The 15309-nt window shown below is 53.8% G+C and overlaps 1 protein-coding gene across 7 annotated transcripts in view; it reads left to right on the top strand.

The window, feature by feature from the left end:
* The window catches only part of Tcof1 (Treacher Collins-Franceschetti syndrome 1), a 36241-nt gene that overhangs the window by 5235 nt on the left and 15697 nt on the right, over positions 1-15309 (top strand). For 5 of the 7 annotated variants that reach the window (XM_013512273.1, XM_013512276.1, XM_013512275.1 and 2 more), the window contains exons 3-17: positions 1715-1857; positions 3820-3893; positions 4744-4930; positions 5637-5704; positions 7811-8032; positions 9148-9387; positions 9507-9734; positions 10171-10380; positions 10551-10796; positions 10909-11100; positions 13377-13514; positions 13704-13865; positions 14015-14239; positions 14340-14564; positions 14667-14876. In XM_013512273.1, the coding sequence (XP_013367727.1) occupies positions 1715-1857; positions 3820-3893; positions 4744-4930; positions 5637-5704; positions 7811-8032; positions 9148-9387; positions 9507-9734; positions 10171-10380; positions 10551-10796; positions 10909-11100; positions 13377-13514; positions 13704-13865; positions 14015-14239; positions 14340-14564; positions 14667-14876 (2770 nt within the window). The remainder of the gene's footprint in view (positions 1-1714; positions 1858-3819; positions 3894-4743; positions 4931-5636; positions 5705-7810; positions 8033-9147; positions 9388-9506; positions 9735-10170; positions 10381-10550; positions 10797-10908; positions 11101-13376; positions 13515-13703; positions 13866-14014; positions 14240-14339; positions 14565-14666; positions 14877-15309) is intronic. The other 2 variants (XM_013512274.1, XM_013512277.1) reach the window with 2 other exon arrangements.

Genomic DNA, 15309 nt, shown 5'->3' with positions numbered 1-15309 from the left:
GGCACTCAGAATCTCAGCTCTCGGGATCCTGGGCAGCAGAGTGGGCAGGGAGGCTCTGTCCCATCTCTCTCCCAAGGCAGAGCTGACTGAGGCTGGGCAGGCTCTGCTCATGCAGGCAGTGCTTAAAATGGGTTTATTAATACTGGGTATTTTGCAAGTTTTATAGATCTCTTTTTCACGTAGCCTTTTTTAAATGGAAGAAGTAAGCCATATTGCCACCTGTGTAGTTCCAGGTGAACAGTTACCAGAAGGCTGTTGGGTTTAATAAGTTTTTATTGCAGGAGACCGGGCTGTGAGTATGTGTGTGTATTCACGTATGTCCCTGCATGGATGTGGCTGGGTCGCCTATCCCCTGGGCTGCCCCCTTCAGCCATCCCTGTTGCGTTAAGGAGCAGCCTGAGCCATGGGGACAGGGGCCACATGCATTGGTCACAAGAGGCCCTCAGTCTCCCATTTGGGGCTCAGTCCCCCATTGTCTTATCTTCCCTTCCTCCATGGACTTCAGATAACCATAGCTGGGGACTCTGCGCCCCATGCCCCTGCCACCCTGCCCTCAGGTTAGGCTTCCATCTGGGACCTGCCCAGACAGGCTGAGGCTGGGAGCAATGGTAGATGGGATGGTGTTGTTGGGAAGCAGCTGTCATCCTACAGGCCACACCCGCTCCTCAGAGCTCTGAGTATGGGACCCAGTGCCAGGGTCTAAAGGACTGTTTCTGCCAATAAGGGTTCCATTGACAGCAAGGGGAGGAAGCAGCAGGGAGGCCAAGAGGTGAGTGAAGGTACCTAAATCTGGGCAAGAAGCTGGGAGTTGTACTTTCTTATCACCACAGAGAAGTGTGCCTCTACCCTTTGCTTGGAACTTCAGGTGGGCTGAAGCCCTTGGAAAGTGACATGGGAAGTCTCCGGGTCCTGCCTTTTATTGCTCAAGAGCCCAAAGGGCCACAGAGGATTCCCTGGGACAAGAGCTCTGCCCCATCAACCCCGAGCCACCATCCTGCAGGGCCCTGGGAGGCAGGGAAGAAGCTGACTGGAGGAGACTCTCTCCTGCCTTTTATTTAAGCCAGTGTTCTCTGTTCCTGCTTATAATACAGCTTTTGTTTTTAAGAGTTAAAAAAACAAAAATGAATGTGAAGTGCTGAGGGTACTGTAGTCAGCTGCCAGCCCGCCTCTCCCTTTGCTAGGCCTTTCTAGGTAGTGGGGAAGCAGGCTTGAAGTAAATAAATAACAGGAGATTCAGAGAAGTGCTCAAAAGGAAGTGAAACCAGATGGCAAGGGCGAGGGGGCATCAGTGAGGGCTGCTCTGAGGAGGCCGAGTTAGGAGTTAAAGGACAAAGACCCAACCAGCGAAGAGGGCACAGCCCGGGCAGCACGCTCTTGGGATGGAGGACCCTGGGTGGGCTGCGCAGTGCCTCTGTGGGCCGGCCCTGGTTGCTAAGTGACTGCTATCTACAGCTATTACGTGACACTGTTGGTCACTGGTGATTATCTTCAAGACTTTGGAGGTAACTTTACAATTTGAGGATTGTAAAAGCATTTTAAAGAATAAGTGGAGAGGCAGAACACAGAGTTGTATCCACATTATGTTGTCATCACTATTTAAACTCTGTACACATTTCCTTTGGGAGCTGGGAGGATAGGTGAAAGTCTGTCTGCTCAAGTCTTGTGGAGGTGTCCTGTCACCCAGTTGGTATAATCAGTCCCCCTTGACCTGCAGAACCTCAGAACTTGGCCAGAAGCGGAAGGCAGAGGACGATGCAGCGCTGCAAGCCAAGAAGACCCGAGTGTCAGACCCCCTCAGCAGCTCTGAGAGCTCCGACGAGGAGGAGGAAGAGGCAGAAGCCAAAACTGCCAAAGCTAGTAAGAGCCTGCCTGCTGGGCGTTACCGGGGCTTGGGCTTCCGTGTCAGGCACCCATTGCGGCATCTTTGGATTAGAGTTACGTTGTGTCCTCAAGCTCTGGGAACCCAAGGGTGATCCACACACCCCAGGTGGGCCCTACACTGCATGCGCCCCACCCCACCCCCTAGTGGGCCCAGGACTGCTCCTGGGCAGTTGTGACAGAGGTGAAAGGACCGAGTTTGCTGAAGGCAGCTGGCGCCCCTCTCGGTGTGGTTTTAGAGCATTGGCCGGGTGACCCAGCTCTCTATGCCCTTCTCTTTCCAGACCCAGCTCCCTGCTTCCCCGGCTACAGCCGCAGTGCCACAGCGCAGTTGCTGTCTCTTACGCATCATGTTACCTTTGTTTTTTTTTTTTGGTTATTCAGAAGATACTTTCTAGATTTTAAAGTAGTTTCTGATTATAAAGGAGATTCAGGATTCATTACAAAGAATTCATTATAGAATATTTGAAAATTACTTTGAAAAAAAGTCAGGGAAGAAATCACATATATTCTTGCCACCTACAGTTTGGCACATTATTCTTCCCTTTATTTTCCCTGAGCCTCCTTTTAAAGATGTTTGAGATGTTCCTGGGTATATATTTTATATCTTGTTTAATCTTCTTAAATTATAAATGCAAAACAAATTTGCTTCAAATTCTACCAAAGAGGGCCAGGGATATAGCTCAGCGGTACAAGCGCTTGTCTGACAAGTACAAGGTCCTGAGTTCGATTCCTAGTACAAAAAAAATGCCTTTCCAAACTCTACCAAAGCATGTAGAAGATAAAAGGTTTCCTGCTCCCTTCCCCTATCTCCTTTCACTTTCTACTCAGGGTCTCTGTGAGTGGCTGTAAAGCCGCCTCCTCTGCGTCCACAGTCAGACAAGTATCGATCTGTATGGACACGTGTGCATCCTGTGTTCTACTTAAAGCAAAAATGGTCACATCTCATACTATTTGATGTCATTTTAAAAAATTTATTAGCACATGTTCAGTTACATTTATCATGGACCGTTGGTACATGGCAATATATCTTAATTCTTTTTTTTTTCCTCATGCCCTATCCTTCTACTTGACCATTCCCTCCATTTTTAAAGCTGTGATAATTAGCTGAGATTACACTTCTAAGAGTCCTCATTGAGGGAAGCAGGCTGGAGTGTTCGTGGGCAACGTGACAGGGTGTCTAGTGTTTTCTTCAAAGTAATGCACTATGGGGAAGGGCCGATGAAACAGTAGACAAAAGAAGACTAGCCACAAGTCCATAGTGGCTGAAGTCAGTGCACTTCTTCTCTACTTATACATGTGTCTAAGACTTCATAGTTGCAGAAAGAGGAGAGACAGAGTTCAGTGCTAGGAAAAGGATTCGATATGCTGTTCATCTCAGCAACATTCTCTTTAACAACAACTTAGAAATCTTTTTCTGTCTGTCTGAGATCCCAAGGAGATGATATCTTTATTTCAAGCACTAAAAATCTATTCATCTTAGCATCCAGTGGCCTAAGACTCAAGGTTCAGCTGTTTCCCCACCAGAAGTCATTGGGATTCTCAGCAGCTTTCTCCCTGGCCTGGGGCCAGCAGCTGACCCCTGTCCCTTCTTGCTGAGTAGCCTGTAGGGCCAAGTACAATGGCCTGAGGTGGGCAGTGTCTTGTGGTATAGATGGTAGGGGCATAAGCCAGTCCTTCACCTGGGGGGGATCCTCAGCACATCTTGCCACAGGGTAATTAGAAGGCCCTGGGGGATACTGACACAGAGCTTTATGTTACCCGCTGGACATGGCTGATGGATTACAGAGCTGTTTGCCACAAGTTTGGGCTCAGCCTCAGCCCCTCATACCAGCGCCAGGCAGCCAATAGCAGTTGCACTGTTAAACGAGATGAAACCTGCCGTCGTCCTTGGATGAGAAAAGCCCATTTGGCTCATCCAGAGAGATTTGTGTCTTGCAGCCCCAAGACCAGCATCTACCAACTCCTCAGCCATAGGGGTAGATTTGCCATCAAGCATGAAAGAAAAGGCCAAGGTGAGTGGGACCACTTTCTAAGTTCTTGCATGTAAAAACTCAAGTGCCCTTTAGGAGGGTCAGTGCCCTATATTAGACAAGAGCATTGCCCATCTTAGACTCAAATCTTAAGTCATGTCACCAACCGTGGGATCTCAGTGAATCCCTCATCCTCTGTGAGCCTCAGTTTCCTTTTCTGTAAGATGCAAATAGCTGGGCATGGTGGCGCATGCCTGTAATCCCAGCACTCGGGAGGATCGTTGCAAGTTCGAGACCAGCCTGGGCTACAAAGTGAGCTCAAGGCCAGCCTGAACTGCATAGCGAGACCCTGTCTCAAAAAAAAAAAAAAAAAAAAAAAAGATGCAAGTGATGCTGCGGCAGTAGGCTGCTGGGTACCATTGTATACCTGTGAAGGGCAGCTTTGTTCCTCCTTTACCTTGCACTCAGCTATTCCCCAGAGAGCTCTTTACCAACCCCAGTACGTTCCATGCATGGCCCTGGGCCATGGAGGCATCAGGGTGAACAACATGCCTATATTTCTGGAACTCTGGTGGCATCGCGTAAATCAGAAACTACCCAGAAAATGAGTGTATTTTATGGTGGCCTATTAAACACTGTTACAGACCTGTAAAGCATTGTATACCTGAAACTGGAACATAGGCAATAATGTATAAAAGTAATTATGAGTAAATGATAATACCACAACAAACCACTGCTTACAGCTTAGCAATTATAATGCAGTTCTCGCAGTGCCTCCAGGAGGGCAATATGCCCAAACTCACCCAGCTAGGAAGCAGCAGTGGGGGTTCTGGGGGGAGCGGGCTGTGCATCCCGCTGAACCAGGGGTGCCTGCCATTCTTACCTTGTGCAGGCAAAGACCAAGAGCGCCAGCAAAACAGTAAACTCTCTGCCACACCTTGCCTCGGGGAAGGCAGTGGTCCACCTCCTTTCTGGGAAGTCACCTAAGAAGTCAGCAGAGCCCTCTGGAAGTATCATCGTGGTCTCAGAAACTGAGGAGGAGGGCAGCATCCAGGCCCTTGCAGCCACTGCCAAGCCTGGTGAGAAGCCCCCACCTCTAGGAGCTAAGCCAACGCTATGCTTTGTTCTGGAACATTCTGGAACTCAAAAGTATGTCTCTATAACAGTGAGGGTCTGCACTTCCCCCAGGTGAGGGAGGGTCAGCTGCAGAGACACCCTTGGGCCTTTTCAGAGGTGTCTAAAAAGCTGGGTGGCAGTTGGAACATGACGGAACGGTGTGGTGGCTTCAGGACAAAACAGAAATATCTGGGTTTAATTCTTTTTCTTGTTGAGACAGGGTCTCACTGTGTAGTTCAGGCTGGCCTTGAAATCACTACATAGTTCATACTGGCCTTGAACTCTGAGCAATCCTCCTGCCTCAGCCTCCTGAGTGCTAGGATTACAGGCATGTGCCACCATGCCTGGCCTGTGAGTTCATTTCTTGTGTAAAATAGACTTTTGCCCAGCTGCCTCTGTGGACCTGATAGTGAATGGAGAGTTTGTAAACTGTCAGGTGCTGGTGCATGTTTCTGGAGTCCTATTCCAGCCCTCAAAGGGCCTCAGATGTACAGGAAGCAGGGCTAATGAGGGTTCCCTTCTTGGCTTGTGGGCTTCTGGAGAGGGTCGATCCCTAGCCTCATGCAGGTGAGGAGCAAATGCTTAGCACCTGACGTGACGTAGCTGGCCCTGGAGAGGGGCGAGGGAGTGTGGGGAAGGTGTACCTTAGTCCCGTGTGTCCACCCTCAGGGACCGTGTCAGCAGGCCAGGCCGACAGCAAGGACACCTCCAGCTCCAGCGATGAAACAGATGTGGAGGTAATCATCACCTATCCTCAAGAGTTACTCTCTCCAAGCCTCTCACTCTGAGAGCCTGGTGGGGTTCAGACACCAGTGGGCCCAGATTCATGCAGCAACTTTGCCCGGAGCTGGGAAGGCTGTAGTTTGGCAGGGGCAGAGGGGGAAGCGAGAGATGTCCAATGCTACTCAGAAGGACCAGGGTTGTGGGTGGGACACAGAGCAAGGCTTCTTGTGAGAGGTGGCCTGGAGCACAGTGGAGGGGAGGAGGCCAGTTCAGAGGAAAAGTTACAGGAGCAAAGGTCTAGGCAGAGGTGTAGCTGTCACATGTGGTCAGGATGAGGCTGCTGAGTGGATTCTGGGCCTGCTGCTGATTAGCAGCCTGCGTAGCAGACCAGGGTTGGCCTGGCCTCTCAGTGCGTGGCCTTGTCTCTTCTCTGAACTTTGACCTGGGAGAGGCCCCCACAGGTCATCTCTTTTATATCTACTAAGAGCCAAACCTTGGGAACACATTGCTGGGGAGGGCCTGCTCCGATGGGGAAAGGAAGGGTCTCTTAGGTATTTCAGCTACATTAGGGATGGCCACTGAGAGAACAGTGGGGAGCCATAGGGACAGCAGTAGGACCCCCAACTCTGATGTGGAGGCACGGGTGGAGGGGCAGAGACCTGCCATTTTATGGATGAGGAGGAAGTAATATGAGATAGGGTCACACGTACATGGGCTAAATCTACTAGAGTCCGGGAGGACTGCCGTAGAAGTTTGAGTTTCATTCTACAGGCAGCGTAAAGCAATGCAGGGTTTCAGGCACAGAGCTAAGGTGGCCTGGTTTATGTTGTGCAAAGACAGTTGGCTGTGGCCTGGATTGAAGGGCAGTGCAGACAGAGTAAAAGCCGTGAGACCGGTAGGGGGAGGGGTGCACATTGAGGTACTAGTGGCAGAAAGTGCAAATGACAGGGATCGAGGTGTCCAGTGCAAAAGCTCTTTTAGAAAGACCAAAAAAGGAAGAAGGGAGGGAGGGAGGCCACCAGCTGGCCAGCTGAAAAGTCAGGGATGGGTTGACCTAGGTACCCAAAGTGCTGTCCCACTTCACCCCGTATCCTGGTGAAGATTGAGACCACCCCCATCTATCCCAGGCCTAGCCACGAGCCGCTCCCCACCTTGTGTCCTCACCTTTGGACCCAAGGTAGAACCAGCAGTAAGGAGGTGCCTGGTTCCCATCACCCCAGGCCTTGCCAAACAGAGGGGGACCACTTCCGCCACTGGAAACCAGTGTTAGACACAGCTCCAGTGGCAGTGAGGACCGGGGAGGGCAGTGCCCAGGTCAGCACAGAGGAGAGGCACTGGCTCACAGCATTGGAAATGCTTTTAGAAGTTGAAGGGAAGGCTGCACGTGGTGACACACACCTGTAATCCCAGCACTAGGGAGGCTGAGGCAGAAGAATTGCTGTGAATTCAAAGCCAGCCTGAACTGTGTAGTGAAACCCTATTTAAAAAGACAAAAAAAGAAGTCAAAAAGAGAGCTCAGCTGGGCGTGGCAGCACATGCCTGTAATCCCAGCACGGGAGGCTGAGGCAGGAGGATCAGTGAGAGTTCAAGACCAGCCTGGGCTACAAAGTGCGCTCAAGGGCAGCCTGAACTGCACAGCGAGATCCTGACTCAAAAAGACCAATAACCAAAAAAAAAAAAAAAAAGGGGGGGAGCTCACAGAAGAAAGCAGTCCTCCCAGGGTATCTCGGCAAGCCAGTGGTGGGCTAGGCCGCTGACCTCAGGATGGCCACCATGGTCAGCCTCTTCGGTTGAAGGCGCACAGACAAGTGCTGTGGCCTGAGGCTATCCATCTCGGACCGGACCGTGTGCCCTGTGGGAGCTGAGCATGGTGGCTGAGAGTTCTGCCCCCAAAGCCAGAGAGCCAGGGGTTCAAGCTGGGGCTGGGGCTGGGGCTGGAGTGTCTTTGTTGACCTGAGAGATTTTTACCTCTCTGGAAAACAGATATAAAGAAGAACCTCATCTCAGGGTGTGGTTTGAAAATTAAATGCCATCAAGAAAGGGCTATGGACTAAAAGCGCCTTCCACAACCTAAAGGAAACGGTTATTACTCATTTTCTGATTTCATGCCCTCATTCCAGGTGAAGTCCTCAGTGAAAGCGCAGGTCAGACCCCCACCTGCCCCTACCAAGGAGTCTTCAAGTAAGGTGGCCCCAAGACCTGGGAGAGTTGGGGGGGTGACGCCCCAGGCCAGAGGAGGTGCCCTCACCCCAGCTGGGAGTGCCATGAAACCAAAAGAGGACTCAGAAAGCAGCAAGGAGTCTGAGAGTGAGGAGGAGCCCTCCGTGGGAACCCCCAGCCAGGTGAGCCCCACTTTCCATGGCCTGGATGCTGGCTGATCCACTGTGTGAGCACCTGTGCTGGACAGGCTGTCCTGGAGCTTAGAGGAGACCAGTGTGTACATGGAGAGCAAGGGCACTGGGCTGGGGGCTTCAGCGCCTGTGGACCATGCCCTTCAGGGCCCTGCAGCAGCCTAGAATCAACAGTTCCCAGGTGGTGGGTTCTGCGTCCCAGTCTGTCATGACCATTCCACTTGCCTTGGTGTCTCTGTCTAGTAAACCGGCTGCTGTCCTCAGCCCAGCTGGCCCTGCTGTGGCAGGACTTCAGTTTTAATTGTCTGGTCCTCTGGCTTTTCTCAACCATACCAGACTCAGAGCAGGCAAACACCGAGGCAGCTAAAGGAGTCAGGCTGGGTGTGGTGGTGCACACCTGTCTTTATCTTCCTCTGCTGGCTGATCTTTCCCCAGGGGAGCAGCCAGGCCTGTAGCCCCAAGGCCCTGAGTACTTGCCAAGGGCAAGCCATAGGGCCTGGAAAGTTGATGGCGTGGGAACAGGGAAGAATAAGAGTGAGGAGGAACGGGCATAGGATGGGGGTGGGCAGGAAGTGACCTCAGAGTGAAGAGGAAGGGGGCTCTGGGGCTATCCTGGGAAGGTCAGCCCAGCAGGGAGCACAGCAGGCTCCCTGAGGAAGGAGCAAGGTGAGAACTGTGACATTCCAAGGACACGGACCCCAGTCAGCAGCTGCCCAGCTCAGTGTTCGCTGTGTGCAGAGTGTCCTGAGGCACCCACTTTCCAGGAGCCCGGGTGTGAACTTTGACAGAAGATCTGCATTCTCCCTGTTGGTTCAAAATTTGAAAAGGAGCAGGCCCCGCAAAGGCTGTCTGGAGTCCTGGCTCCTGAATACAGGGAGATTCTCAGAATCAGAGTCGCCCATTTCCAGGGAAGAGTGGCCAGGAGCTTTCTGGGAAAAAGAAGCCTTCAGCCCCCCTGCTGAAGCCTCAAGGCACACAGAGCCTGAGGAGAGAGCAGGGAGGAGCAAGTGAGGAGAGAGCGCCATGCTGGGGGGCTAGGAGCTTCAGCCCGAAGGCGTCACCAGGGGACTTGAGGAAGGAAAGTAAGCTGCCCGTCCTTTCTCTAGGTGAAGGCATCTGAGAAAAGCCTCCAGGTTAGAGGTGCCTCAGCCCCTGCCAAGGGAACCCCAGGAAAAGGGGTCACACCAGCACCTCCCAGGAAAGGGACCACATGTGCACTGTCTGGGAAGGCAGGGCCCACAGCCACGCAAGCCAAGGCGGGGAGGCCTGAGCAGGACTCGGAGAGCAGCAGCAAGGAGTCGTCTGACAGTGAGGGGGAGACACCGGCTGCCGTGACTGCACTTCAGGTGAGTCTCAGAGCCTCATGCGCCTGCACCCTTCTCACCGCAGGCTGTCTTTGACCCATTTGGGTCTCTGTCTGCACACACCCGTCCTGTCTTCTCCATCTGTCCCTCTTTCACTCAAGGTGAAGCCCTCGGGGAAGACCCCTCAGCTCAAAGCTTCTTCAGGCCCTGCCAAGGAGTCCCCCAGGAAGGGCGTCCCTCCAGCACCTCCTGGGAAAACAGGGCCTACAGCCACCCCACCCCAGGCGGGGAAGGAGGAGGAGGAGGAGGACAGCAGCAGCAGCTGTGAGGAGTCGGACAGTGACGGGGAGACGCCAGCATCTCGGCTCCCAATCACGAACCCTGTCCAGGTGAGGCTAGAGACTACCATGCCCTGTCTAGAAAGGCCTCCTGTGGGCCTGTCCTTCTTCCCAACCTTGCCCTTTGTCACTACCAGGGAAAGCCCTTGGGGAAAAGCCCACAGAGCAGACCTGCCTCCACCATGGGGCTATCCAGAAGGGAACCAGCCCCATGTTCCTCAGGAAGGCAGGGCCAACAGAAACAGAGAGCAGCAGGGAAGAGGAGTCCGATAGCAAAGGGGAGGCATTCTCGGCAGTGACCCTGTCCCGTGTGAGACACCACCACCACCACCACCACCCCCGGCACAAGGGCCCTTCCCTCAGCACAGGAGCTTCACACCGCCTGCTGGCCCCTGCACTGTCCCGCTGCACTCTGTTTGCCATCTTGGCCTCTGTCTACACACCCACCCTGGGGCACCCTCTCCTAATCCTGTGTGTCTCCCTTTAGGCAGACGCTTTGGGGAAGAATCTCCAGGTCAGACCTGCATCGGGTCCCACCCAGGGGCCGCTGGGGAAAGGAGCTGCCCCTAAACCCCCTCAAAAGTCAGCCCCTGTGGCCATTCAGGTCAAGGCTGAAGGGTCCCAGGAAGACTCAGACAGCAGTGATGAGTCTTCTGACAGTGAGGAAGAGGCACCTGCAGCCGTGGCTCCAGCTCAGGTGAGGCCTGGGAGAGGAGGCCTTGTGGCCCCTGACATGGCGCTGGGCTGCTCCTCAGTCAGATGTGGGTTCCGGCTGGTGGGAAGGACAGCACTGGGTTCCTTCCCAGAACAGATGAGCGCTCGGAATCCAGGAGCCTTTCCCAGCCTCTGTCTTCATTGTCCCCACAGGCAAAACCAGCTCTGAAAACACCTCAAACTAAGGGTTCCTCCAGAAAAGGCACCCTCCTCACCCCCACATCTGCCAAGGGCCCCCCAGTGCAAGTGGGCACTCCAGCCCCCTGGAAAGCAGGTACAGTGACTTCTGCCATAGCCCCAGCTATGCCTCAGGGCACCCAGAGCCCAGAGAGCGATTCTTCGAGCAGCGAGGAGGAATCAGAGGGTGAGGAGGCCACGCCTGCGGCAGCCGTGGCACAGGTAAGGCTGTGTCTGCCTGTCCATCCTCGGGGCCAGCCCATCCTCGGGGCCAGCCCCATGGCCTCTCCGGGCTCCTGCAAGACCCTTATCTCTCTCCCACTGATCGTTGCAGACAAAGTCTCTGGGGAAAGGCCTCCAACAGCAAGCTGCCTCAGCAACCACCAAGGGCCCCTCAGGGCAAGGGGCCACCCCAGTGCTCCCTGGGAAGACGAGGCCCACCATTGTCCAGGTCAGAACTGAGGCTCATGAAGAGTCCGAGAGTGAGGAGGACTGTGATGACAGTGAGGCTGCAACTCCACCACAGGTGAGACCTGGGAGGCGCCAGTCCAGACCCTGTGCACCTGGACTCAGTCAGGAGCCTCCTCTGAGCCTCACTTCCCCATTTCTTCCACGTCTCCTCTGCCCAGCAGAGCCCTGGCATCCCCTTCATGGCCCTGAGCGCTCCCATAGATTCTGAAGCTTTTCATAGGCCCTACTGTGTAGCCGCTCTACTGTGTAGCCGCTCTACTAGGCGCCGCCCTGGGCTAGGGCCACAGGTCCTGACCTTCACACGGTCCTCCTGGAAGGGGCATGGACATGTGCATGATTTTTGCAGCAGAGCGAGGCAGGGTTGCAGTAGAGTATGTGCCAGGCAGCAAGATGGGGTCACAACTAGGGATTTTCTGGAGAATGGCATCAGAGTTGAGGAATGAGTCACATGTTGAAGTGGAAAGTAAAGTGGTCCAGGCTGAGAAAACACCAGGTGCAAAAACTAGGAGGAGTGGGTACCTGGTTTGGGTGACACCACAAGTAGCACATCTGGTGGGGTCACGCCTCACTGAAGCAGAGACAGGTGACAGCAGTCTGGAACTGTACTGTCCCAGTCCACATCCTAGCAGGTGATGCAGCCCTGGTACTTTGCTGTGTTGGAAATCCGCCTTCCCTCACGGGTGAGGGTGTGGGCAGGATCTCGCCTGCCACCTCCAGTAGGGCCTGCATCTGGCAAGCCTTCTTCTATCACCTGAGGGTGAGCCAAGCTCATACAGCAGAAGCAAGAGTCGGGTCTCCCAGCCCAGAAGAGCAGTGAGAAGTGAAGATAGCACACTGCCTACACTCACCCGCCCCCTGTTGATTATTTTTAATTGTTGCTCTTGTTTTTTTCAATAACCACTCAGAAATTAGTCATTTCTTTTTTTCCTGTACCAGAGCGCTCATTTCTGGAAAGATTTTTGTCCCCCTCTTGTTGTTGACTTGTGGCTCCCAAGGTCCCAGATTCCTGTAGCAAGGTTCTAGACTATGCTGGCCCTCCCTGAGTCTTGGCCCAGTGGGCTCTTCTGCTTTGCTCTGGCTGCAGCACACACCCCAGACCCAGGGCCTCCCAGCTGTCTTATGCAGATCACGTAACTCTGTCTTCCCACCTGAGCCTCCCACCTGTGCCATGAGGTAGGTGTTTTATTTTTGTTCTTTGAACCATAGGTTATTTAGAAGTGGGCTGTTTAATTTCCAAATATCTGGGATTACCCAGGTTTCTCTCTGTCGTGGATTGCTAACTTCATCTTCTGTGGATCATCTTTTGTCTGGCTTCAGGCCTTTTCTGCATTGAGAATTATGGGACAAGGTGGTCTTCGTGTCTTATGCTTGGTTTTCTCACATCTGTGCTGTACCAACAAGCTCCCCACAGTCCCAGTCTGCACTCAGAGACTTTTCCTCTCGGAAGCCCCGACTCTGCCTTCTGCTTAGTCCTGTACGAGGAAGAGTGCTGGAGGTTGGGGTGTCCTCTGACCCTGACCAGATGACATCTCAGAGTGAGGCAAGGCTGTGACATGCTACCAGATTCCTCACTCCGTTTTACATTAGCAGGGCTTGTCCTCACTCCTGCCAAGGATCTCATTCTGGAAATGTCCCTCTTTGTCACTTTCATCTCTCTAGATCTGTATTTGCTGGAGGCCCTGACAGGCATTGTGGAGACCCAGGATACTGTTTTAAGATTCAGTTAAGCTGTAGAGAACTTGTAACAACAGTGGCTTTCTTCTGTTTGGGTCTGTTATTTTCGGTACCTGGCTCCTACTTCCTGGACTAGGGTGGCAGCTCGAGCTGGAACTCAGCATTTGACCCAACAGGGAGGAAAAAAGATGCATGTTTCTTACCTCCTTTTTATGGGACTCAACTTATATTTCATTAGCCAGCATTTAATAACATGACGACCTAGCCAAAAGGATGCCTAGAAAACAGTTTTGTTCTGGGTGTCCTCATATTAGCTAACACAGTACTAACTTCATCTTCTGTGGATCATCTTTTATCTGGCTTCAGTCCTTTTCTGCATTGAGAATTATGGGACAAGGTGGTCTTCGTGTCTGATGCTTTGTTTTCTCACATCTGTGCTGTACCAACAAGCTCCCCACAGTCGCATACCAGAAAACTGAGTCCTGGTAAGGTGCAGTGATATATTCCAGTCACATGGCTTCTGCCATAGCCCCAGCTATGCCTCAGGGCATGAAGGAGCCAAATCCAAGCCCAGGCATCTTGTACCAGAACAGTAGTCTTGGCTCATTGTATTCCTGCATGTGGCCTTCTTCCCATAATTCCCTTTTCTCCTTCCAGGCGAAAGCCTCAGGGAAAACCCCTCAGGCCAAAGCCAACCTAGCTTCGACCAAGGCATCTACAGTCAAAGGGGCAGCGTCACCTTGTGGAAAACTGGTCACTCCGGTTGCTCAAGGCAAACCAGGGCCCATGGCCAAGGCAAGTGGGGTCAGAAGCCACAGAAGTGTTGGAGGTTGGGGTAGAAAGGAGGACCCCATGGGGACCTCAGCATGTACTAGCCCTGCCTGGCTGGGGCCGCCACCTCCCTGTCACACCACGGTGGAGGCTTAGCCTAGAAGGAACTGTGCTGTCTGCTTCCTCCCCCAATACCATCGTCTGCCAACGCAGGGGAAGTCACCGGTGAGAGCCCCACAGAACAGTACAGCCTCAGCAAGGGGCCAGGCATCTGTGCCAGCTGTGGAGAAGGCAGCGACCGCAGCAGCCCAGGCCAAGGAGGACTCAGAGAGCAGTGATGAATCCTCAGAGAGCAAGGAGGAGGTGCCAACCCAGGTAGAACCCGGCAGGGCCAGGAGCAGCCCTGTGCTGTGCCCTCTGATGGGGTCCAGCATTGTACTGAGGTCTCAGCCCAAACAGGCACAGCCCTATCACACTTCTCCTCCTGCATGCCTTCCCTCAGACTCTCTCCTCTCTCCCTCAAGGTGAAGCCCTCAGGGAAGACCCCTCAGCCCAGAGCTGCCTCAGGCCCTGCCAAGGAGTCCCCCAGGAAGGGCATCCCCCCAGCACCCTCTGGGAAGACAGGGCCTGCAGCCACCCCGCCCCAGGTGGGGAAGCAGGAGGAGGACTCGGACAGTAGCAGCAGTGAGGAGTCAGGCAGTGATGGGGAGGTGCCGGCACTCCGGACCCCAACCATGAACCCTGTTCAGGTGAGGCTGGAGACTACCATGCCCTGTCTGGAAAGGCTGCCTGTGGGCCTGTCCTTGCCCTGTGGGTGCCTTCCTCTGATCTTGCCTTTGTCACTGCCAGCGGAAGCCCCCAGGAAAGACCCCTCAGCTCAGAGCTGCGTCAACCCCTGCCAAGGAGTCCTCCAGGAAGGGCGCCCCTCCAGCACCCCCTGGGAGGACAGGGCTTGCAGCCACCCCTGCCCAAGCGGGGAAGCAGGAGGAGGACTCGGACAGCAGTAGCAGTGAGGAGTCGGACAGTGATGGAGAAACACCAGCACCTCAGACCCCAAACATGAACCCTGTTCAGGTGAGGCTGGAGACCACCATACCTGCCTAGAAAGACCTCGTGTGGGTCTGTCCTTGCCCTGTGGGTGCCTTCCTCTGATCTTACCTTTGTCATTGCCAGCAGAAGCCCTCAGGAAAGACCCCTCAGCTTAGAGCTGCCTCAGCCCCTGCCAAGGAATCCCCCAGAAAGGGTGCCCCTCCAGCACCCCCTGGGAAGATAGGACATGCGGCCATCCAGGCCCAGGTGGGGAAGCAGGCGGAAGACTCGGGCAGCAGCAGCAGTGAGGAGTTGGACAGTGATGGGGAAACGCCGGCATCAGGGACCCCAGCCCAGGTGAGACCTCCCAGGCCTGCTAGCCACTGGCACACATTTAGTGGAAACTTGAAGCGCAGCTGGAAAGAAAGAGCAGATTTAGGCCCTGACTCAAGGTTGGTCAGGTGAAACCTGCTGTAAACACCCTCCTCCTAGGCGCTCCTATGGGTACCAGGGCCTCCATGACATGGGCAGACACCAGTCCCATGGAAGGCTGAGCCAGCCAGTCCCACTAAGGCTCATGAGGCCAAGCCTCAGGCAAGAGCATAAAGAGGTTTGTTGAGGGGCTTGTAGTTTTTCTGCCAGGATCCCAGGAGCCGTGAGGCCTGGAGAGGTCACATCCTGTCCTGGGCCTGGGTCTTCACATAGGCAGGGGTAGCTCCCGAGGGAGGGAGGGCTTATGTAGCTTTAGTGTAAAGCCTGAGCCCTGGGGCATGGGAGAGAAAGCTTGAGA

Source organism: Chinchilla lanigera, unplaced genomic scaffold, assembly GCF_000276665.1.
Source record: "Chinchilla lanigera isolate Chin_1 unplaced genomic scaffold, ChiLan1.0 scaffold00014, whole genome shotgun sequence".
Lineage (NCBI taxonomy): Eukaryota > Metazoa > Chordata > Mammalia > Rodentia > Chinchillidae > Chinchilla > Chinchilla lanigera.
Note: the sequence above shows the minus strand (reverse complement) of the source record. Positions and strands in the feature narration are given on the sequence as shown.